At 46.2% G+C, this 24,618-nt stretch overlaps 1 protein-coding gene across 3 annotated transcripts; it reads right to left on the bottom strand.

Annotated features, from left to right (window-relative positions):
- Positions 1-7,444: 7,444 nt before the first annotated feature.
- FAM124B (family with sequence similarity 124 member B) lies at positions 7,445-23,825 on the bottom strand. 3 transcript variants are annotated; one of them, XM_081006938.1, is made up of 4 exons: positions 23,694-23,825; positions 18,004-18,038; positions 12,208-12,950; positions 7,445-9,909 (listed from the first exon to the last, which is right to left on the bottom strand). In XM_081006938.1, exons 1-4 carry the CDS (start codon positions 23,717-23,719, stop codon positions 9,253-9,255), a joined length of 1,461 nt encoding a protein of 486 aa, XP_080863064.1. In that variant the 5' UTR covers positions 23,720-23,825; the 3' UTR covers positions 7,445-9,252. The 3 variants fall into 3 exon arrangements, with proteins under 3 accessions (XP_080863064.1, XP_080863065.1, XP_080863066.1); XM_081006939.1 differs by having other exon boundaries at positions 12,208-14,385; positions 23,694-23,766; XM_081006940.1 differs by lacking the exons at positions 18,004-18,038; positions 23,694-23,825 and adding an exon at positions 14,074-16,030.
- Positions 23,826-24,618: the final 793 nt, after the last annotated feature.

Below are 24,618 nucleotides of genomic sequence, written 5' to 3'. Positions count from 1 at the left end.
CAGGTCAACTGTTGCCGCCGCGCACGCCCACACTGTCGGTGCGAAGATGTGCATGGCGGCCGCTGGCGTTGCCTCCTCCAGATACTGTGGCTTACGGGAGAGAGCATCCGCCATGATGTTGGTGTCCCCCGGGACATATTCTATTCGGAAGTCGAAATTCGCAAAGAACTCAGCCCAACGTATCTGCCTCTGGTTCAGGAACTGTGCCGTGCGCCAGTGCTCTAGATTCTTGTGGTCCGTGCAGACCTGCACCGTGTGCTTGGCGCCGATCAGGAAGTGCCTCCACGCTTTGAACGCTGCATGAATGGCCAGCAACTCCCTGTCCCAGATGGTGTAGTTCTGTTCGGACTTGCTGAGCTTCCTTGAATAAAACGCTCCCGGCCTCCAAACCCCCTGCGGGTCTTTCTGCAGCAGGACTGCTCCCACGGCTCTGTCCGAAGCGTCTGTCTCCACCCTCATCGGCCTGCTGGGGTTGACATGAAGCAGCTGCTCTTCCGATGCGAAGAGACGCTTGAGTGCCTGAAAGGACTGCTCCGCCTGCTCTGTCCAGATGAACTTCTTTTTCTTGGAGCTGAGCGTGTCCGTGATGGCCGCTGTCTGCATCGCAAAGCCTTTGATAAACTTGCGATAGAAGTTCGCGAAGCCGACAAACCGTTGGACCTCCTTCCGGTTGCGTGGGCTTTTCCAATCCAACACTGCTCGGACCTTGGCGCTGTCCATGGCGAGCCCTTTATCAGACAACTTGTAGCCCAGGAAATCCACCTCCGTCACGTCGAATTGGCACTTCTCCAGCTTGGCGTAAAGCCTATGTTGCTGTAGCCTGCTCAGCACTTCCTTGACGTGTCTGTCATGCTCCTGCTGCGATTCCGAAAAGATCAGGATGTCATCCAAGAAACAGACGCACGTCTTGTAGAGGAGCCCCGCCAACACGTGATGCATGAAAGCTTGAAAAACGTGGGAGCCATTTTGCAATCCAAAAGGCATAACTCTATATTCGTAGGTGCCCAGGGGCGTGAACATGGCTGTCTTCCACTCATCTCCTTCCCGCATGCGAATGAGGTTGTATGCCCCTCGCAGGTCCAACTTGGTGAACACTCTGCCCTTCCGTACCTTTGCGAGGAGGTCGTCGATTCGGGGCATGGGGAAGTCCGATGGCTTGGTCACACTGTTCAAGATGCGAAAGTCCACTACAAGTCTTTTTTGGGGCGTGTCCCGCTTCTTAACAAAGAATACCGGACTGCCCCCCGCTGCCTTGGACTCTCGGATGAAACCGCGCTCCAAATTATGATCTATGAACTCTTTGAGTTCCTGCAGTTCGTCCTCAGACATGGAATACAGCTTCCCTTTGGGCAGCGCCGCCCCCGGCAGCAGGTCAATTTTGCAGTCATATGGTCTGTGGGGGGGTAGCCTGTCTGCCTCCTTCTCGCAGAAAACCTCCAAAAATTCCGCGTACTTGTGGGGAACCGCTTGCAGCGTGCCTAGCTGCAGCTGTGACTCCTCTTCCCCTCCTTCCTGCCTGGGCACGATGCAGTGTTCAGCGCAAAAGGAAGAGCCGAAGGTCAGCTGCCTCTGGTACCAAGCCAGCGTCGGGCTGTGCTTGTCCAGCCAACTCATGCCCAATACAATGGGCGTGTCCGATAGTTGAGTGACATTGAAGCTGATGATTTCCCTGTGATTCCCAAGTCGCATCACCATTGGTGGCGTCTGCTTCACCACTTGCCCCCCTAGCAGCTCCCTGCCATCCACCGTGACAACCTGCAGGGGCAGCGTGGCAGGCAGCAACTGTATAGCGTGCCGGTCGACAAAGTCCTGCCCTATAAAGTCCGCATTGCTTCCGGAGTCAATGGTGATTGGCACGTCCATGGTGATTCCATTGGGCAGCTGGAGCGACGCGGTGAGCCTCACTACCGGTTTGGGCGGGAGGGGGTCCATGGGCTGTAAAATCTCTGGGGACTGCTTCACTGACACGTCTGGCTGGGCCCCAGTGCCTCTTCCTCCAACCAGACTCCGTCGTTTCCCTGCTGTGGTTGTCCTTGCTGCGTTGCTGCAGTTACCATTGCTGAGGCTGCAGTGTGCTTGTGGAGCCTCTGGGGACACTCTTTCGCCATATGCTGTGGATCATCGCAGATGTAACACTTCCTGTTCCCTCTAGGAGGCTTCGCTTTCACTGCTGCCGGTGCTAGGGCTCTGGCTGCTGACTGAGCCCTTGCACCTCCAACCTCCATAGGTTCCGCTCCTCCTCCTGGCGGAGGCGTGGATTGCGCACGCGCTGCTTCTCTGGGAAGGAAGGAGGAGCCCCTGGCTGGTTCGCGCCCTCCACGCCCTTCGCCACTGCTCCACGGACGTCCTTCCAGCCGCACCCCCACCGCCAGCGCCCTCTGAACGATCTCCTGCGTGGTCCGGGGTCTCTCCCCCCTCGCAATTTCATCTTTAACCGAGCCGTGCAATCCCTCCCAAAACAGGTCTCTTACAGGAGCCGAATCTCTGTCCCATTCCAGAGCACTGACCAAAGCGAAAAAGCGGGCATGGTACTGCCTTACGCTGGCCCTCCCTTGCTTCAGTCCATGTATCTGCTGCCGAGCAAGATCCACGTCAATGCTTGACAAAAAGCACCCATCCATCGCTTTAATAAAGGCATCCGCATTTTGGAGCGCCGGATCCTTATCTCTCCACAAATTGCGCAGCCATGCTTTAGCATCTCCATGCAAATGGGACATGATGAATCCCACCTTCTCTTGCTCATCTCTAAAGTCTTTGTTCAGCAGTTGCAGTGCACACATTACATCTGCTCTAAAGTTGGGGTACTGTTGCAAATTCCCATCGAAGTGAGAGACCAAACCGCCTGTTCGTCTCCCCAACCCAATTCCCTCCGGTTTGGGTGTCAGTTGCCCTTGCTTCGTAAGCACTTCCAACCTGACCTGGAGATCCCTGTAGGCGGCAGCTGCGTCCTCCTCTCTCTTCCTGGATGCAAGAGCCTCGGCATTCAGGCGCGACACTGCTTCTCTGAGTTCCACTATCTGCTGTTCGGCCGTCATGTTGTCTGCCGTTCGTGAGCTCGCTAGTAGGCACCCGCTTTCTCTCCTCTCCGCGAGGCTGTAGATGCCCACAATTTAAGGGATGGAGCTTACTGTCAGAGTTGCTTCCAGATCCTAGCTCACAGAGGATCACGCTAGCCAGCGATCATTAAATAAAAGTCTTTATTGAGTTACAGTTTCCATTCTCAAGCTGCTGCGTGCAACCCTACGTCTAATGGTTAGATCGGCGAAGCTCCATCTGAGTCTCCGCCCCTTGTACACCAACTTAATATCCTAGCCTTGCTCCACCTTTTCCGCCTGACTGTTCTTCTCTGGGTCCCTCTGCCCCCCGGGGTCTCTTCCTTCCGGGATTCCTCTGACGCTGACGCTGACCCCCCTGACTCTTCTCCCTCCTTTCGGCGGGCTTTAGGACCTGGCTCCCTTTCCGGGCTGCCTACTGCGCCACCTTCCTGTGCATTTGAACTTGTCGCGCGCGCCCAACCTTCCACCTTCCGTCTGACCGTTTCTTCGCTCCCCGATGGAGGTGTGGCCACTCCTGACTCGTGCCCTCCCCCCTGTTGTGAGCTGCCAGCGCTTGATCCCTGGCGCCCTTCCTCTTCCCTGCTCTCTGGCGGTGACGCTGGTCCCGATTTCCAACTGCTCCCCTCTGAGTCCCCTCTGGCTCTATCTTCCTGGGGTGTCCCCCTAGGCTCCCCCCTTGCCCTGGCCACTGGTGCTCCTTTCTGTGAATCTTCTGATTCACTGGAAAGACTCGGAGATCTCGGGTCGTCGTCATCACTCATCTTTTCTTCTGCCTCCTCCCCCTCGCTCTCTGTTTCCTCCCTTGCCCTTGCCTCTGCTCCTGAACCCCTGACAGGAGCATAGGAACACGAAGGTGAAGATCAACGGCAAGTTTCAAGATGGAGACATCTGGCCTCCCAGACCACACCCTAATCACAGCTGCTGGCAGAAAAGGCACCTCTGGGATTGCTTACTCACAAGTAGAGCCCAACCTCCAAAGCCACTCAATGATTCTGGTCCTGTAGTTGTTGTTGCTCTTGGACCCTCTTGGTGCTGGTATTTTCGACAACTGAGGAGAGGTCCCACTTCCTCCTATGAAAACTCCAAGGGTTCTTTAGCAGGTCACACAGCAGACAGATCTCTTTTAAGGGAATCCTCAGCACCAGTTCTGGGAGACCCAGCATGTGGAAACATGGAAGACAGGGGTGGCCCACCCATGAGGCAAGGTGAGGCAACTGCCTCGGGTGGCAGGATTCACTAGGGCAGCAGATTCCAATGTCAACTTTTCTTTGACCCATGTTCCTGATGTGCATCTTTCCTCGCCCCTTCTTCCCAGACAGGAAGGGAGACGCCATTTTGGCGTCTGCTTCAAGAGCGGTTCCAAAATGTCTTGGGCCAGCCCTGGGAGGAGGCACCATGACATGCAGCCTCACAGGGAGGTTCCATGCATGCAGAGGGCTCCAGCATCCATCATGTAAACAGCTGGTGCTGCTACATGAATGCTGGGCAGTGGCAGCAAGCAGCTGAACCAGACAAAATAGCGTTAAGAGCTAAACAAAAGATCCTGCAAGAAGTAAACGGAAAAAAGCCTTTAGGAAAAGTTGATGCTTCTGACCGTAAGGTGGCGATGCTGCGTGGGGATCATACCACACACAGCTGAGTTGAAGCAAGCATTTCAACAGCAACAGCCGGCACCTTCTCCTGTTCTGCACAACGTATTCTAATGCAGTGTTTTCACCATGGCATTTTATGAACATTTACACAGTCTTAATGCTTGGATTTATTTGTCCCTGGAGCCCCCAGCATGGTACGTACATATGCCCAAGACACAGATCTTCAGTTGTTATGTGCAGGTTATTTCCCTCTCAATGCTCATCAATAGATCAGTCTTATTACTGGGAAGGGTGTCAATCTGCATCCCATCTGGCTGGTAGGTTTAAACCTCTCTCCCCACCCCGTGTCATGCTTATTTTATTACCTTATTAATTTTTTTCCCTTTTGCCACCACTGCCAAAATTGCTGGGGTCATGGGAGAACAGAAAAGAATTGTCTGGAAAACCAGCTCAGACTGCCAGGCCTGGGGTTAGCCACACCTGTGGTATAGCTTCAAATTTTTTTTACAAGGGTCTATGCCACCATCTGCCAACGTACTGCTTGGGACTGATAGAAGTTGTAGCCCAAAATTTCTGAAGGGCATCAGGTTGGTGAAAGCTGTCCTATGCAATTATTTCATTTATTCATTCAGGACAGTTACATATAACCTTTCATAATATATATCTCCCTGGGCACAGAGCATCTCATAGGTTAGAAAAGTATTCTTTTGTTCAAAGAATCAAATCTATCCCACCTCTCTCTCTCTCTCTCTCTCTCTGTGTGTGTGTGTGTGTGTGTGTGAGAGAGAGAGAGAGAGAGAGAGAGAGAGAGAGAGTTGCTGCAGAGATTCAGTTTATCCATAGTCATATTCTCAGGCCTTTGGTCAGGGCACACTGGGCAGAAATACTAAAACTTTCCTGTTTTGTCTTCAAGATGCCACAGAATGCTGTTCCAGCTCCTTGGTAACTAGTTAGCTGAAGCTCAGAAAAGCAAAGCAAAAAGTACTCTGCTGCTATTTTCAGGCTAGACAAAAGATGCTATTGTCGCCTAACGTTGCATCCAGCAGTGCCTGCAAACTTTGGCACTTCCTTGCACTCCCCCCTCCAAACGTCACTTCTGCCTCCCTGATCCTCCTGACCCAATCCAATAGCATCCATGTTGCCAATCTGCAATGCAAGGCACCTGATCATTTAAATCACTGCACCACTTGGGCATGCCCAATGGCTGACAATTGTCATGATTCATTCTTTGCAGTGCTCTTTGGCTGGGAGGGTGTGTACGCGCAACAAAAACACCTTCATGTTGAAAATCACAATAGCAAATGAAGATGTTTGCTGAATTGTTTTCTTAATAGGCAGAGGAGAATGATGTTCTGCATACTAATTGGAAAGCAAAGCAGACTGCATCAACTCATTTCTGACATTATCTTAAACACTCATATTGTGCTTTCCCCCCTGGAGGTAATGAATCTGTAAATGACAAACCCTACATGGAAAAGTACATGTATTAATGGAGTACTCAAAGAGGTCTTTACAACATACACTTTAATTACTAACATAACTATTTAGCTGGATGTCAGAATTCTGCAAACAACATTTAATGCCAATTTGCAGAGAGTCTTGCTGGGAGCACAAGTAGGAAGACTGCTGGTCAATGTGCAGGCTTCTCATCGGCCCTTGTGAGAACAGGATACTGGACTAGATGGACCTTTGGCTGATCCAGCAGGCATCTTCTTAGTTCAAGGTTTTAAAAAACCCCATGCCTATCAGCTATCCTTCTCTCAGGGAAGGGGCATTGCTCAGTTTTGCAAAAGGTCCTTAGTTCAACCCGACATCTCCAGGTAGGGCTGGTAAAGAATCCTGTCTCAAACCCTGGGGAACTACTGCTGGTCCAAAGGATAGGAAATCTGTGGTTTTCCAGATGTTGTTGGATACCAACCTCAGGCAGCAGAGCCACTGGTCAGAGGTGATGGGAGTGGTAATCTGGCAACACATGGAGGTCCATGGGTTATTTCCCCATAGTGTGACTAACACTGAGCTATATGGACCAATGGCCTGACTTGGTATGCAACAGGTGTTCCTTATGACAATATTAGCACAATACTGCCTGCTACTTGGGGACCTTATGTCCCAAATGTGAATTGAAGCAGGAAATCACAAGTGCATTGTTCATAGAGAAATTTCCCATTGAGAAATGGGAGTGCATTATTGCTTAATGCCCTACACTACCTTATAAAGGAAGACAGAATTGAACTGAGTTGGTGACTCTGAGCTGAATGGCCTCAATTTAAAAAAAAATTATGGGCTCAACTCATGAGAAGTGATATGAAATCTGTGTTGATGGTGCATGATCTATATTGCATCTTTCATATATCCAGTGCATTACTTGGTGTTACCATTACATTGCCAGTATCCAGGGATGAGCCTGCATGCATGGATCATTCTGTGTTTCTCCTCAAGTACTGTGCCTGAAGCTACTTTGGAGATTTCCCCTTCGCTGAAGTGTGGACAAACTCAGGAATAGCTGGGAAGGAGTGTGGCCTTCAGGGCCACTTCATACACATATTTGACTGTGTCACTGCCTTCATAATCTCTTCAGCTCTCCCCCTTCCTAAGGTAACTTTCACCTCAGAACTCTGCAGTTTCCCTCATGCATACAGAGTAAGGCCTTGAAGATTGCCAAGTGGGGGCACTCGTTGGTTTAACTTACATCTTGTTAAGAGACTCTGGTTTGAACAATGTTCTAACTGGAGGTTGTGGGGAAGAGCATAGAAGTGAAAAGAGCAGAAGATGACATGTTTGAAAATATAGGTCCTATTTTGTAAGTATAAATGATGCTTTTATTTCGGGAATAGGCCCTTTCCTCACCCATAAGAATGCTGCAGGCTGAACCGTACATTTCATAGGAGGAGACAGCAATACATGAAACAATGCATTATTATTTTTTAATGTGGCACAGCTGGGGAACGCTATGAAATCAATGCCAAGAATTATTGCATAATTAGACAGAGAAAAACACATTTGCTCAGGTCGCTGCTGTAAGCAAGCTGCCTGGCACTAAGGCCGAATCGTGGCTCAATCCAGGCTCAGTATCACCTACCCAGCTGGCAGCAGCTTGTTAACATTTCAGACAGACCTCCTTCTCCAGTCATGCTGTGGAGGTCTCCAAAGCCACCAGATGTTTATAAACAGCCAACGCTGGTACCTATCCAAAGGGTTGGGTGTGCAAATCCCTACCCCAGCGAGGCAGATCCAACTTAACCTACCCATACATGTCATGATTTTCTACACACTCATATACTGGCATACCTTAATGTTCCTGAGGCAAGGCTTAACTTCCACAGAGCATATCCCATTCAACTCCTCCTCTGGCACACATGCTGGAAATGTGATAGGGCCAAAGCACATTCAAGGAGACTGGTATCCATTTCCCTGCGCTCCAGATCTGGCTATAAAGTATAATTAGTGAAGCCAGAAAAAGTAGAAGGAAACCTTTGGCTCAGCCAGGATTCATTCAGTAGCTGAAGTAGTATCATAGAGTGACATTGTGCTTCCTAGTGTTCACGGGGGAACCAAAAAAGATGACATGGGATATATACTCCAAGAGATAAGCAGCAGAGCAGTTTTGAACAGCTTGTGTAAGTACAGGGCAATGGGGAGGGGAGAGAGGAAACAGGGGCAGCCCCGTCAAGAGGAACAGCCCAAACTCAGACCGGTGAGTCTATTCTATCTCTAGTCACCATGCGATGCAAGAATCAGCTATAAGACACTACCAAGTATAATAAAAACAAAGAGATCTCCTAGAAAGAAGCCCCATACACTCAGATTTTAACAGGGACTAAGCACACACAAGGGAAAGGGGATTTCACAAGCTAGGCCACTTAAATCTGTTACCCAGCAATCCTAGCTCTAAAGCCAAAGCGTTCAGTTCACATTGTGTGACATGAAGTTTATATACTTCGCAACCTACCAAACATGTAAAATTCATACGTTAGCAAACTGCAGCATCATGATGACTGGAAGGCTCCTAGCGCAAAGTCATAATCACAAAGTGTGCTGCTCCCTCACAGAGAGGAGCCAAATGCAAGCTATGGGAATAGAGCCGTTCAGCTCCCCAGAGACTCTTAAATGAGATGATGTTGTATGAATTCAGATCTCTGGTCACATGAGTGCGAAGTTCTTCTGCATAGCTAAGTGCATCTCTCTAGAATGTGGAAATATTGTGCCACCAACTGGTGGCAGCACAGGGATGCTGAAAGCTCATAGAAGCAGAACAGGTTCATCTCTCCCTGGTTGCTAATGAATTCTAGTGAGCTTGTGGAGCACTGAAATGAATGGCTTGTTTCAATCTATTGCACAGTAATCCTCCAGTGTGTGAAACTTCTCTCACAGTCCTCTTCTTCTTTTTAAACTCCTAGCATTAGTCACTAGTCCATAACCTTATTTGCTCTCTTGCAAACTACGCTTAGTCTTTCTTTTTTAACACTAACATAAAAGGTAGTATAGGCAGCTGGGGTATCTACACAAGGACAGAGTCGTTGTGCAGCATACAGATAGTTCTTTAGTGTTATTTCAGAAATAAGGCACTTAAAATAAAATCTAGAACAAGATTTATACTTTAAAAGTCATATAAAGAATTCTTCTTCCTCATCCTTTCCATTTCCACGGCTTGTTTTGGATGCTCCCAAGGGAAAACCTGATGGTACCTGTCCTGATCCTTTATTCCTCTTGGCAATATGTGATGACAACAGATTGTTTCTGCCCTCAGAGTGCAAGCTGATCGTGGAGCCTGATCCCGTTAACAAACAGCAGGATGCCTGAGACTGAAGAAGCGCTTTCTGTATGTCTTGTGAAAATCTATTTAGTGGCGAATCACTGCATTCGGAAAGGATCACTTTGTTGCCTGTGTCAACATTAGTCTCCTCCTCCCTTTGACAAGGCCAGAGTTCATGACTGGAATGTCTCAATTTAGTGGCTAAGTTCGTTTGAGAAGGGCCTAAGCCCTGCAGAGAAGAACCTGTTGGGCTATATGACTGGGATGAAGAGCAAAAGTTGCTTGGCGAGTGACTGCAAACACTTCCCGGAGCATATGCAACTTCTCGTGAGGATTTGCTTTTATTCTTCATAGCTCGAACTGTCCGGTTTTTGGGCTGTACTGCAATTTTTCTTATGGCCAGTGGAGATGGACTGGAGGGGTAGTGAAGGGGCCCTTCCTCGTGTTCATGGCTGTGCCAGCTGGAAGAGGAGTCTTGATTCCCAGTGTGCTTTGAGTTGCCTTGAACCTATAAAACAAAAAAATGAGGTTAAGCATCATCCGTCAGGTGATCAAGTCTCCACCTGCCCCTGTGGAACCATCATCCACAAATCAATAGTTAAAGAGGCTTCTACCAAGAACTTTAAAATCATATCCCTTTCATGAAGGACAAAAACTCATGGAAGAAGGTGGCGTAAAGTGACGTATTATGTATGTTTGTATTTTTCTTATGAAACTGGCATAGATAGTTTTTAGATTCAATACAATGCTGCTGTTACAAAATGTGATGTTATGAAACAGCTTTATATTTGGTTTTTCAATGAACTTTAAGGTCTATTAATCCAAACATATACATGTGAGAACGTACAAACATGAACTATCATTAGGACACCACTTGAAAACAGTATTCAGTGAGGGCCATGCTTTCTAATGCTTTAAATCCTTATGGTGAAAGCATTTCTTGCCCTTATGGCAATCTTTATTAATCCATTAGGAATATATTTTGACTTAACTCCCCCCAAAAACAATATTATTCTCTGAATGGACAGAGGAGAAAATGGAAGGCAACACACAGATTTGAACAATTCCACGCCAGAGCTGAGTGATGGACCCAGGTTCATATTCAGTGTTATTATTGGCACACCTACATGGCAGATTCATGCTCGATAAACTTGGCACCTTAACTAGAATCACAAAAAATTCTCTTGAGCCTCTCACCTAGTTGATTCACCAACTTGGTCATCTCTGGATTTCAAATGGCAGCTATTTTTGTAAAGCTGAAGTATTTCATACTTCAGAATCTGATTCTCAAGGTTGACCTGCCTAACGGGTCCCAAAGATCCTTAGACTTTGTGCTGAGGCCCTTGCTCAGAATATGCTTACCCCCATTTCATCATCAGATTGCTTTCTATGTGAATATACACTTTCCCTATGTTCCTTCTTCCTTCCTTTCTCTTATCTTGGCTCACCAATAGAATTAACAGCCCCAGACTCTTCCCTCTTCCTTCCTCTAGTTCCTCAGCCCTTGTTGAGGTTGAAGACAACCTCTTTCCTTTATTTCCTTCTTCTGCAGTCTATAACTCTTTCCTCCTCCTTCGTAAAGTCTTTCCTTTGAACCGGTTTCTGCTTTCCCACTTCTGAGTATCCTCCCCATTGGGACCTGCTCTAAAGTCTCCATATGCAGCATTGTACCCAGCAGTTGTGCAGAGGTTGTGGCTTCCTAAGAGTGCTGCCCTCATGCACCTTCACTTCCAGTTGAGATGTCTCCTTGTCATGTAAGACAAGTTGAGGCATTTTCATGGAAGCAGCCTGTGCCAGATATGCCCCACTCACAGTGAGATGCTTTTGGTTGGTATATCTTACTGGTGTAGTGTGTTTCATCTCATACCAATCTATATTCATAAAAAGTCTTTTTATGAATATAGATTGGTATGAGATGAAACACACTACACCAGTAAGATATACCAACCATGTACAAAGACCAAGAAAAACAAGAAAAAAGTGTGTGTGTGTTCCTGCTACTGCCCCCAAACTACAAAACTCCCTAATGCATTGGAGTTGGTCCATGCACTTAAGTTCACAAACATTTTTCACATATAACAATGATTTGCGGCGTTTTCTTAAAGTGTGTTTTGTAATACACCCCCTCCCTGGGAGACGTATTTTTGCAAAATAGTAACTGACTTGCCGACAAGCACGCAGAAGCCCAGACACTTCCCAGAAGCATTTTAGCATGTTATTTGTCTTTTAATGGCTAAGGGCAAAGCAAGTATGAGGAATTTTAATTTCTATTAGACTTCCGCGATACGCTTCCCAGTTTTGTTGGAGTAAAAACCGTTGTTTTGACGTTGTGACTCAGGATGAAGGTAGGAGAGAAATCCCAACATAAATATTCAGCTTTAACTGGGGTACAGGAACATGGGGATCCCCGTTTTTAAAAGAAATAAACGTAAAAGGGGAAAAGGGTTATGAATAAATTCAGAGAGCATTATGATCATAATTCAAGAAACCATCAACACCAAGCAGTCTAACACAGTGTCTGCTGCTGTGTTAATGCAATATCCAATGCAGTAAAGAGAGGTTCATTGGGTGTACATAGGGATCTGCCTTATTCTGAGTCAAGATCTTTGGTCCATTTAGCTCAGTATGGTCTATATCAACTGGCAGTGGGTCTCTAGGGTTTCAGACAGAATTATTTTCCAGCCCTACATGGAGATGCTGGGAATTGAACCGGGGACCTTCTGCATGCAAAGCGAATGCTCTGCCCCCTGAGCTACGGCCATTCCCCCTTGCAGATTGCACCCACCATTTATAAACCAAGCAATACCTGAAACAGGATCTTGTTCCCTTCGTAGTCTTCGGTTTGCCACCTAGTGCTGCTAATAGGAATGCAGGGATTAGGCAGAAGCGGCACCAGCTGTCCGATTTCATGCACCTTGAACTGCAACACCGAAGACTCCTTCGAGTCAACGCATATTCCCAGAGGCAGCTGCTTCAAGCAGAGCTGGACCGCAATGCTCTCCGTCACGTACAGTACGAAGGCACAGAAGCTGCTTTTCTGCACGGTCGCTTCCTTCTGCAGGATCGTCTCGTAAAGCCTCACCGCATCGGCGTAGTTATCAAAGCTACAGTAGAGAGTAACGCGCAGGATTTCCGTACCGTAATGAACCTGCCTCAGTCCCCACACAGGCATGTGCTCGTCCAGCCCGTAGAAGTCCTGGTCGTCAAGGGCATGGGAGGACAGCTTCCTGCCGGCAATCTCCAGGTGGACCCGCTGCCATGGCGGGCGCTGGAAAAAGTCGTGGACTTGGAAAATCCGCTCGTCCCCCAAGTCCTCATGCAGGAAAAGTAGGACAGATGTCCCAGGGAACCTGGAGCTCCTCTGGCGGTACGTCTCATAATACTTAATGGGAGAAGTGCGTTCCGACACAAGGAAGAGGCGCACGTCCAGGCAGATCCATTCTTGAAGCTGATTGAGGGCTTGCTGCAAGGGCAATGCGTGTCCACATTTGGCCAGCAAGTGCACAGTCATCACCAATGAGTCTGCCCTTCCATCCATTGTATAGTGACCTTGAAAATACAAGGAATAACACAAGCGCTGCCTCAGTGCCTACAGATTAAGGGATACCACACACAGCAGCGAACACAAAAGTACAACAATTAAACTCTGCACTTCCCAACCAATTCCCACTTAAGCTCCTCTATATGCTCTGCAAACCTCAGAATGGCACTAACACAAGAGATTAATCTTCTTTTTATTACCTGCACATTGGATGTTAGAAATGTGATGATAAGACAAGGGTGGGGGAAATCTCGCATCTCCTAGCTCCCAAGTCAGAGCTCTGTACTTAGGACGACTATCTCACGTTTGCAAATCCCCCAAATCCAGACCAGATTTTCTGTCACGGCAAGATATTACACAACCTGTGTAAACCACCATCTCTGTGCAAATGCAAGGTGATGCTAATGTTTTCAAAGGCTCAGTGCTGCTTTTTTCTTCAAATCACTGTGCCGTGTGTGTGTTTGTTTGTTTGTGTGTGTGTGTTTTACAAAGCAAGCATTCTTCCTGAGACAACACCCTTCTGTCCTGTGCTGATAAACCTTAAAAAAAAAAGGCAAAAAAGACATAGGACAACTGAAGAGAATTCAATGTGGATGCTGCAGATAACAGATGTCTATCTCCCAAGAAGCAATTTCAAGAGAGACAAGACTTCAGGGAAACTGTTTCTAAATGCTGCCTTTATGCATGGCTATTGCACATGCTGCCATCTGGCTCTGCACCAATTATTCCAGAGGCCTCATTTCCTCACAGCAATCTCAAAGCACAGTGTGAGTGTATATGCGTGTGTCAGAGGGAGTTTCCTAGAAATGTAAGCTGTTTGTTTGTTGCCTAGCTACCGATGTCATGGATTTGAGATCAATCCTGAAAGTGTAAAACACCTTTGGTTCAATCCTTTAGAGCAGCCTCCCCCCCCCCAACCTGGTGCCCTCCAACAGTTTTGGACTACAACTCCCATCAGCCTTAGCTGGGTATGAGTTGTAGTCCAAAATATCTGGAAGGCCCCAGGTTGGACGTGGCTGCTTTAAAGCATTTAAGCAAGTTTTATTGTTTTATCCCACCTCTCCTCCAAGGACCCCAGGGTGTCTTACAAATTCTTACACACACACACACACACTTTATTTTCACAACTACCCTGTGAGGTAGGGAGAGAAAGAATGTAACAGGTTCAAGGTCACCCAGCGAGCTTCATAGCTGAGTGGAGATTTGAACCAGGGTCTCCCCAGTCTTAACCTTCCATTTCTGCCAGCTACAGCCCTAGCCATGCAGGAGTAGCTTCCATGTGGCGATGTTAACATTTAAATGATTCAGTGGGACGGTTAGGGCCAGTTGAGTGACGTCTAACCACAGAATGAGCAGCCCTAGGGAGCTCCAATCCCAGGGGAAAGATTCATGTGATTAGGCTGGAAATCTGTGGCTGCTTTCTGAAATGATTCTGGTCCCCATCTGTAAAATAGGTACAGCAGTGTCATGCAAATTCTATGCAAATTAGAAGTGTCACGTGCAAACTAGAACAGCTATATTGCAAACTATGTTTTGTTTAAAGAAGGCAAGAATAAAAGTGATAGAATCATTGTTTCCCATTCTGCGGATGTCCTAGACGCACGTAAAGCATACGTGCAATGCTAGCAAATCCCATTCCCAAGTCATTGCGAAAGTCAAACAAAAGATGGCCCCGCTTGCAGTGTTGCTTAGATACAACATGCTTAAAACTATCTTTCTGGGGAGCTCCTAAAGCAAAATGGCAGGAGAGGGGTAGAGATCACACAATACAACAATTATCCCATTATCAGTAATTACCACCTGCTTCCTGTTTTCCTTTACAACCTTCCTGTGGGGGAATATGCTAATATTCTATCTTACTGAAAACCCTAATTTTCCTAAATGTGAATGCAGCAAAGCAACTTGCCCTGTTTCCCTAGCTATTACTCAGATGGGTTTCGCCAACAATACCCCATCCTTTGGCGTACGCAGCTGTATTCTTCTCTTTCCACCGAAAACCCCTCGCCCTCCTTTTTTTTGTTTTGCTTTCTTCTTTGTGTGAAGATTTTGTGACACCCACACTGAGCTGCGGGGAAAGGGGGAGTGCATATTTTAAAAGCTGTTTTTGAGGTAAGAGGGGCCATAGCCCAAGGTTTAAATCGCATGGTTTTACAAACAAGAGATTCAATTCCAGGCATCTCCTGTTAAAAAGATGGCAGCATTGGGACTGGGAAGTACCTGTACCTGTCAGGATAGGAAATGTAGGGTTAATGAGCTTGAGTCATGACATAGCTCACTATTCTCTATCTTGATGCATTTATTAAAAAAATTACCATATTGCTCTTTAAGCTTAAAGTATCTGCAAGTCCAAAGTAATTTTTCTGGACAAAGCCCAGATGATCAATATCCCAATCAACGTAGTCACTGACTACTTCCATTGAGAGGAGAGGAGCTGGAGAAGAAACAGTACCTATTATAACTTTCACCAATTCCGTATCACTACGTTTGCTTCGCTCATTTAATTTCCCAGTTACTTGCTTTAAGGAATGTGAACATACCTGATCCTCACCTTCCAGAATACTGTGTGATTGGAATGAAGTTTTCATTTAGATTTCGTATTTCTTCAAATGTCATTTCATCTAATGTTAGTCCTACTCAGAGGACACCCATTCAAAATAATTGACATGACTAACTTGGGTCTATTAATCTCAATAGGTCTACCATGAGAATAATTAAGTTCCATACAATCCAATGTTCTCTGTGCAGGGGAGGGGGCAGGGGTTGCTAATAGTCCTATGCAGTGGTTTAAAATTACTAGCGACCTAAGCAAATTTTAATGATTGTTCTGTGTTGCTTTTAAAGGTCTTTGTATTGCTATATGCTGCCCTGATGTTCTGCAAGAGAGCTGTATATAAACACTTGGATAAACAAACACTTTCGGATAACCAATATAAAACACATATTTAAATATGAAATCTGCAGATGGCAAAAAGCTGCAGAATGCAAAAATGGGACAAGAACTGACTTATGAATTAGCACACAAAATTGATATGCATCCGAAATAAACTGATCCGTTCATCCCCGGTTGCTTTACAACGTGACGCTACGCATATTTACAGGTAAAGGTAAAGGGACCCCTGACCATTAGGTCCAGTCGTGGCCGACTCTGGGGTTGCGGCACTCATCTCGCTTTATTGGCTGAGAGAGCCGGCGTGCAGCTTCCGGGTCATGTGGCCAGCAGTGCACGGAAACGCCATTTATCTTCCCACCGGAGTGGCACCTATTTATCTACTTGCATTTTGACATGCTTTCGAACTGCTAGGTTGGCAGGAGGAGGGACCAGGGCAACGGGAGCTCACCCCGTCATGGGGATTCCAACCGCTGACCTTCTGATCGGCAAGTCCGAGGCTCTGTGGTTTAACCCACAGAGCCACCCGCATCCCATGCATATTTACTCAGATGTAATTCCCACCATGTTCAACAGAGCTCACTATGTTCAGCAGGGCTTACTCCCAGATGAATATACACATGACTGCAGCCTCACAGAGCAATCCTAAAGCTCAATCCACCATCTTGGAACAGGTTAGGAAGCAGCAATTGTGTCCATTTTCTGAGATCCACCAATATGTATTCTAACTACACCTACCAAAATTGCAGGTGGGTGGAAACTGCCATCAATGAGATCCCCACTGGCAACAGAATAGGGATATTTTTGTGGCAGGGAGGGACAGAGCTGAGCTGACTAAAGACCCACTGTGACCCAAGTTCAGCAAGTTCATCTACCAGTGATGGGCTTGAACTGGATCTTTCTGCAAAATGGGGAAGAAACCACCCACCCCTACCTTGCAGCCTGACTGGCTTTCACAGCAGGGCTTTGAATGCAGCTGTGGCGTCACCTCTCCTGGACGGGAGCCAGGATCGCTCCCTTGAACAATTAAGATGGATTACAATATTGAGCACACCAAACAGGTAATGCAATACTTTTTAGGAGGTGCAATTCAACAGACCCCAAATAACTATAAACTGATTTATTTATTTTTTGTATTTTTACAAAGCCCCTTTGAGCAAACACCCTTTGGCTTGTGTTATTAGTTTCATCCTTTCTATTTGAAAATAAAAAGTTTAAACTCTTAATAAAAGTTTGCGGCTTTCTCCACTTTAGAGTAGAAAGATAAAGGCTATCTTTATGGGAGCAGCAGGCGTGCATACGCACATCCCTCTGGCCTTCTGGTCGTAAACAGCTCATGCTTTGTCCTCACATGAAACACACCCATGACAGCTTTTCTAATTGGTAATTTATACTGCAGCTGGCATGACATTGTTCCTTCCGCCTCTCTAGGCGGCTGTTTGAGCTGTTCATGGAGCCTCAAAAAGCTGGTCCCTTTTCAAATTCTAACCCTGGCAAAAAAGAAAGAAAATAAGAATGAAAGAGAGAGACCCAAGTAAATTTCACTGGGATGGTAAACACAATAGCTGGGAGTAGCGTTCCCAAAGGATGAAGCTTCTCAAAGTATGAAGCTTGACTGTGCCTGCCTATGTGCACAATTCCAAGCCCAATGCTACCTCAAACCAAGGCCATCTGGAATTCCTGGTGTGTCTCCCTAACGTCAATAGAAAAATATATTCCCAATGTATGGACATAATAAAAAGTATATCTGAAATGGGCAGATCACTCCAAACTGCCTTACACTGGGTTGTGGGGAGCTTGGAATGAGTTGAGGCATCTCTCCTCTTGGCACCAGGTTGATTTGCTGATGCGTAGGTACTAATATATATCCATCGAGAAGGAAGCAACACTAATTCATGCCAGTCTGAGTCATTTGGAGTTCTTAGCATTTTCAATAAGAATTGCACTTGGGGATGATGTGTGGTACCAGATCCCACAAAGCAGAAAACCTTATCGGTATTCAGACAGCTGCTATAATTACATTTGGACCAATATAAGGGTTTTATACTTTGCAGACTGCAAGGAGAATGGAAAGAAACTAAAGTTTCTGGACTAGTTTTCAGGACTTCGGCATCTAATCTCTGGCATCCCTTCCTTAATCAAAGCATATGTACTGAAAGGAAAGGATTACTTACTTGTGGCAAATGCTGTCAATCCACTGCATTGGAACCTGAAAAAAACAGATGTTATTGGTACATTGATACACATGGGGTACATTGGATAATCTAGTCCAGCCATACCATACTGATTTTACTTAACACGGGTGCTTTCAAATGGCACTGTTCCTTTATGATGAGATTGCCAACTGATGCTAGGACTGCTTTAAGCAAGTCATATGGGCCAGGTACATGATGCCCCACCCCAAAATGCCCCTCACACTACAATTACCGTATTTTTTGCACCATAACACTCACTTTTTTCCTCCTAGAAAGTAAGGGGAAATGTCTGTGCGTGTTATGGAGGAAATGCCTACGGGTGGCATGCCTACGGATTTTCCTCCTCTAAAAACTACGTGCGTGTTATGGTCGGGTGCGTGTTATAGAGCGAAAAATATGGTAGGCTGGGCGGGGAGCATACTTCAGTCACCGTTCCCAGGGAGGTGGAGAAATCTTCCTGCAGAGTGCTGCTGGGGAGAGAAGAGTTAGCCTAGCTGTTGGAGGTGCCTTGAGCTACTCTAGATTAGAGTTTCCCAAACAGCTGTTTGTGGACTACAATTCCTGTCATCCCTTACCACCGGTCCTGCTAGCTAGGGATGATGGGAGTTGTAGTCCAAAAACAGCTGGAGCCCCAAGTTTGAGAAACTGCTCTAGATGAAGCTCATCCCAGGACTACTATGCGTATTGATCTGGATCAATGACTAAATCACTTATTTTATAAAATTTATACATGACTTGATTGTGTAAAACAACAACAAAAAGCCCAGTTTACCAAAAGATGAAACAGCGAAATCAAGAAAAAAATGCAAAGTACTTTGAAACATACAAAAGTTAACATACTAAAACAGATTAAAATTACTTCAACTTTCAAAGTCCCTTCCAAAAATTCTATGATTCTAACACTTAAAACTTTATCCACCGCCAAACAGACAAAGCCAATATGCCAAGAGCCTACTGTCACTGTGTAGCCTGCCCCATCCATGCAACGCCCCCTGGCCTGTACCCTCTTAACATACTTTCTTGCGCACAGAAAAACGTGCAAGAGAGTCAGTAGTTATCTCATAAGGATGAATGCCTTCCCTGACTCTTGCCACCTGCCAAAATTCTATGCTTCAAAACAGAACAACAACAAAAAAGACAAAGCTGTGAGAGCTTTGGGTAGTACCCCAGTTTTGTTTTGTTATGGTAGAGGGGTTCACGCTTTTCATATTCCTGAGCAGAAGCTGGTTCTTTGTATCAGGGATGGACACAAGGGAGATGGCAGCCCACAGCAAACACCAAATGCCTGTGGGGTTCTTGTAAAGAATGATGGTCTTTGTTAAACATGGTCCAAGTTAGCATGGTAGTTATGTTATTAAGCAAGATTAGATATTCCAATTTAGTTAGATCAGTTGCATTTCAACCGTTCAAATATCCAAAATAAGAAGCTTTAAAGGCAGACTTGCCTTTGCTTAAAAAGAGAAGCAAATTCAATGTTGATAATAGTTTGCACAGAAACCTGAGGACTTCTGATTTGTGACCCGGCTTCTAAAGATCACAGCAATGTTGCTACCTTACTCTCTTCCTCCAGATCCCAACTCAAAAACGCACTTCTTTGAGGCTGCTGGTTTAACCCCTTACTGTGCTACCCTACCCATGTTTACTCAGAAGTCCATTTAATGGAATTCACTGGGGCTTACTCCCAAGTAAATGGGAGAAGGGATTGTACCATTAGTACCACTGGAACAATCCTAAACACCTCTACTCAGAAATGCCGTTAATAATCACTTCAAGGTTAAGTGTGTATAAGATTCTGCTTTACATGAGTAACAAAATTTTCTTGCCTCTCTCCAACTTCTTGATCTAAATTAAGAGATTGTAAGAGGCTTGGCAGGAGGTACCTATATTTTGCTTATGTTGCTTTTTAAAGTGCACACACCCAGGTTGTGCTACGTTAATAATGATTTTATTTGTTCCCACAGATAGGTCACTTTTTACCATCACAATGCCAAAACAATTGATTAATAGCCATATAATCTCCCTTCTCTTTCCATCCTCCTTGCCCTTCATCACCTCATTTTCTTGGAGGCTGAAGAACTGTTCCCATAGCAGTTCTTAGGGAGCTGCAGGCAGGGAAGCCAGAGACCAAAGTTAAGCACAAGTCAAAAGGTCACATTTCTCAAATAACCTAGCGGATGAATAAGGACAAGCTACCCTGGTAACCTCTTGATATATTACTTCTGTGCAAAATGGGCTTTCTTTCTTACATTTTTATTTTTGCTTTTATGTACATCATTTTGTGAAGATTCTGTTTAAAACACACACAACAGATTTAGCCAAATACAAATGTATGTGTGTATAAAAACTGATACTGCAAAGTTTCATCATATGGCCCTTTATCTGCTCCTCATTCAACAACAGAACAGCATGGCAAACCCACTTTGCACCAAACAGTAAGCATAAGCAGTGATGGACTAGTGCAGGGACCAGCAACTTTTTTCAGTCGTGGGCTGGTCCACCATCCCTCAGACCATGTGGTGGGCAGGACTATATTTTGAAGGAAAAAAAATGAACGAATTCCTATGCCCCACAAATAACCCAGAGATGCATTTTAAATAAAAGGACACATTCTACTCATGTAAAAACACACTGATTCCCGGGCCTTAAGCTGCCTACCCCTGGGCTAGTGGTTTCTTTGTAATAAGTACACATCCAGATTTTGGGAGAGTGAAGGATGTGTACATACCGTAAGTGGAAGACAAACAAGTTTTTGGTGTATGTATGTGTTTGATGGGAAGAGAGAATAAACTGTATATCTAGCAGTCGTTTGAAAAACCTTTTTGGGGACAGTACCAATAATGCCTTGTGCATTGTGTTGCAAGCTTAACAACACAATCCTACACATGTCTACTCAAACTAGCCCCAATGAACTAACCCAATGGGACTTAGAGGCTCCTATTCCAAAGTAAGCCTAATGCTACAATCCTACACACTCTTGTAGAAGCAAGTCTCCCTGAACTCGTAGGGAAAACTTCTGAACAAACATACAGAGGATCGCACTGCGTTTCTCCTTAAAGTGGTGAAAGGAAAAGTGGAAGTTGTTATTTGCAGCTAAAACTTGATCAGCAAAGGACTCTTACAGACAAACACTATGGGAATAAGGCTATCTACAGATACTAGTCATGACAGCATTATTATTATTATTATTATTATTATTATTATTATTGCTTTCCCACTCTTCACCATAAGGTCTCTGAGCGGGTCACAACAATGTAAAAATACAGTATCATCCCTGTGTCAAAGACACCTTACTAGCCTCAACTAGCAGTTGATGGCTGATCCCATGCTGTGTTAAGTCCAGCAAAGTTTCAGGAGTCTCTTGAAGACATTTCTATGCAGACAAGCTTTCGTCTAATTAAACATCTGCAGTCACTTTAACTATTCTTTGCATTGCTTTTAATGGTGTTCTGTACTCACCACCCTATTTTATGATAATGAAAGCACAGAAATACTTCTATAAATACATGAACAGTAACCATTAGAATCAGTTAAAACCATTTACAATCCAAATAATATATGTTAAGAGCCCAGGCAGCCTGCCTCTGAATAACAGTCGTTGGAGGAAAACAGCAGAGGGAGAAGACTACAGACCTCATGCTCTTGTTTTCGGGCTCCCCTAAAGGCATCGAGGTGGCTGCTTTGAAGGCGGAAAGGATGCCAGACTAGATAAGACCTTTGGTTTGAGGCAGCTTCTTCCACCCTACCCGTTTCTCAGCCCCATGAGATGACCGTACTTACACCAGCTGCCTTTGGCTGGTAGGAAGTGACCCACTGCCAGGTCACACAGCCTGATCGAAGGTGGATCACAACAGCAGCACTGCCAGTGGGTTAAAGGTGGGTTCTGGGTCTGAAAAAGCTGGATTTTATTAATGGATTGATTGATTGACTGATTTTATATCTCGCTTAGCCCAGCCGACCTTTTCGCAGTGCAGGACCCAAGGCAGGCTAAATATTTAAACACACTGACTAAAAAATACACAATAAATAAAATAAAAAAATTCCTTCCTGTAGCACCTTAAAGACCAACTAAGTTAGTTCTTGGTATAAGCTTTCGTGTGCATGCACACTTCTTCAGATACACTGAAACAGAAGTTACCAGATCCTTCTATATATTGAGAAGGTGGGGAGGGGTATTACTTAGAAGGGTGGTGGGAATCGGAGATTGGCAGATAGCTGAGATGAGCCTGTTGACGACTCTTAACGACTGTAATAGGTCTTACAGGAAAAGGCAAGGGGTGAGAAGGTGAGAAATGGCTTAGTCATGTATAATGAGATAAGAATCCGATGTCTCTGTTCAGGCCAGGTTTCTCCATTGTTTTAAGTTTGGTAATGAGTTGTAATTCAGCAGCTTCTCTTTCCAGTCTATTTCTGAAATTCCTTTGTAGTAAAACAGCTACTTTGAGATCTTGTATAGAATGTCCTGGGAGATTGAAGTGTTCTCCTACTGGTTTCTCTGTTTTGTGATTCTTGATGTCAGATTTATGTCCGTTTATTCTTTGGCGTAAGAATTATTCCTTCAGCTCTCTATATTGGACAAACAGGCCAAACCTTACGCCAAAGAATAAACGGACATAAATCTGACATCAAGAATCACAAAACAGAGAAACCAGTAGGAGAACACTTCAATCTCCCAGGACATTCTATACAAGATCTCAAAGTAGCTGTTTTACTACAAAGGAATTTCAGAAATAGACTGGAAAGAGAAGCTGCTGAATTACAACTCATTACCAAACTTAAAACAATGGAGAAACCTGGCCTGAACAGAGACATCGGATTCTTATCTCATTATACATGACTAAGCCATTTCTCACCTTCTCACCCCTTGCCTTTTCCTGTAAGACCTATTACAGTCGTTAAGAGTCGTCAACAGGCTCATCTCAGCTATCTGATTCCCACCACCGATTCCCACCACCCTTCTAAGTAATACCCCTCCCCACCTTCTCAATATATAGAAGGATCTGGTAACTTCTGTTTCAGTGTATCTGAAGAAGTGTGCATGCACACGAAAGCTTATACCAAGAACTAACTTAGTTGGTCTTTAAGGTGCTACAGGAAGGAATTTTTTTATTTCGACTATGGCAGACCAACACGGCTACCCATCTGTAACAATAAATAAAAATATTGGGGGGGACGGGACGACCAATTAAACAAGGAATCCTATGAAAAACGACCCTGAAAAAAACTTTAAAAAACAGACTCACGCCACTTTTACAAAGTAAAATATTTAAAGCTGCATTTCTTTCCTGCTCCCAACTTCCATCCGGTGGATAAACAACCACCATAGCGCTCTTCAGTTCCCTGAGAGACTAGGAAGGGCTGGAGGAGCCTGTATTTTAAGTTTTTGGCAAGCCTGGGCAACAAAGTTGGCAACGTGACCTTTGGGGTGGGGGGTTAAAGGAGCACACCCCCCCCCTGCCGGGAGGAAAACCCAACAGGCGACGCCTATCGTTCCCGTTTCCTTGGGAAAAGCACCCACCACGCATCCTCGCTGGAGAAAAGGCAGGAAAGGGACTCGAGATACAGGAAGGAGCAACGGCGGAGTCCGAAGAGACGCGCCGCAGCCTGGATACCAAACAACAAACGCTCGGGCCAGCGGCTCCAGCGCTTTACTCCGGCAGCCCCGCGCCTACCTGACAGAGCCAGCGCCCGGCTCCATGGTGCCTGCGCCGGAAAGGCGCCCCGAAGCCTCCTGCGCCTCCTCAGCCAAGCGCGCCTGCAGCCCATCCTGCAACAAGTGAGCCGGGACGCCGGCTTCGCCTCTGCCCAAGCCACGGCCCGCCCTCTCCGCGCGCCACTCGGAGGCGGGACCGCCGCGCTCCCCGCGCGCGCCCGCGCCGTGTTTTAGCATCTGCTCGCAGGAGGGGAGGGGGGGCGGACGCGGCCGCCTCAGGAGCGAAGCTGCCCCTCAGCCAGTCCCAAATCCCCCTTTACTAAAACAGGGAGGGGAAAGGGCCATACGTAGGTCGCTGGGGGTTGTGGGGCACCTGCGTGGCGCACCAGGCGGCGCTAGGCCGAATCCTTGCCACAGGCTGGGGAACTTGAGTCAGGTCCTCTTGGGCCAAAGATCCTGAGGGCCACACGCCGGCGGTTGGCGGACCATCCAAGGCAATGTTGACTCGCTCCTCTCTAACCCTGCAACTCGCCTGTTCTGCAGGCACTGCTATTCTGCAAGGATACCCAGACAGGGATACAGCGGCGCACATATCATAGCAGGGGCAAGGAAGCATTTAGAGCCAAAGGGCCTCCCAAAGGCCACATGCCAGTAAAAGGTAAAGGCAAAGGACCCCAGGATGATTAAGTCCAGTAAAAAGTGACTATGGGGTGCGGTGTTCATCTCACTTCAGGCCGAAGAAGCCGGCGTTTGTCCGCAGACAGCTTTCCGGGTTATGTGGCCAGCATGACTAAACTGCTTCTGGCGCAACATGAGTGCCAGAGTGCATGGAAATGACGTCTACTATCCCACCACAGTTGTACTTATTTTTCTACTTGCACTGGCGTGCTTTCGAACTGCTAGGTTGGCAGAAGCTGGGACAGAGCAACGGGAGCTCACCTCGT

Source organism: Podarcis pityusensis (assembly GCF_964106645.2).
Source record: "Podarcis pityusensis genome assembly, chromosome: 5".
Classification (NCBI taxonomy): Eukaryota; Metazoa; Chordata; class Lepidosauria; order Squamata; family Lacertidae; genus Podarcis; species Podarcis pityusensis.
The sequence above is the reverse complement of the archived record's forward strand: the minus strand, read 5'-3'. Positions and strand labels throughout refer to the sequence as shown.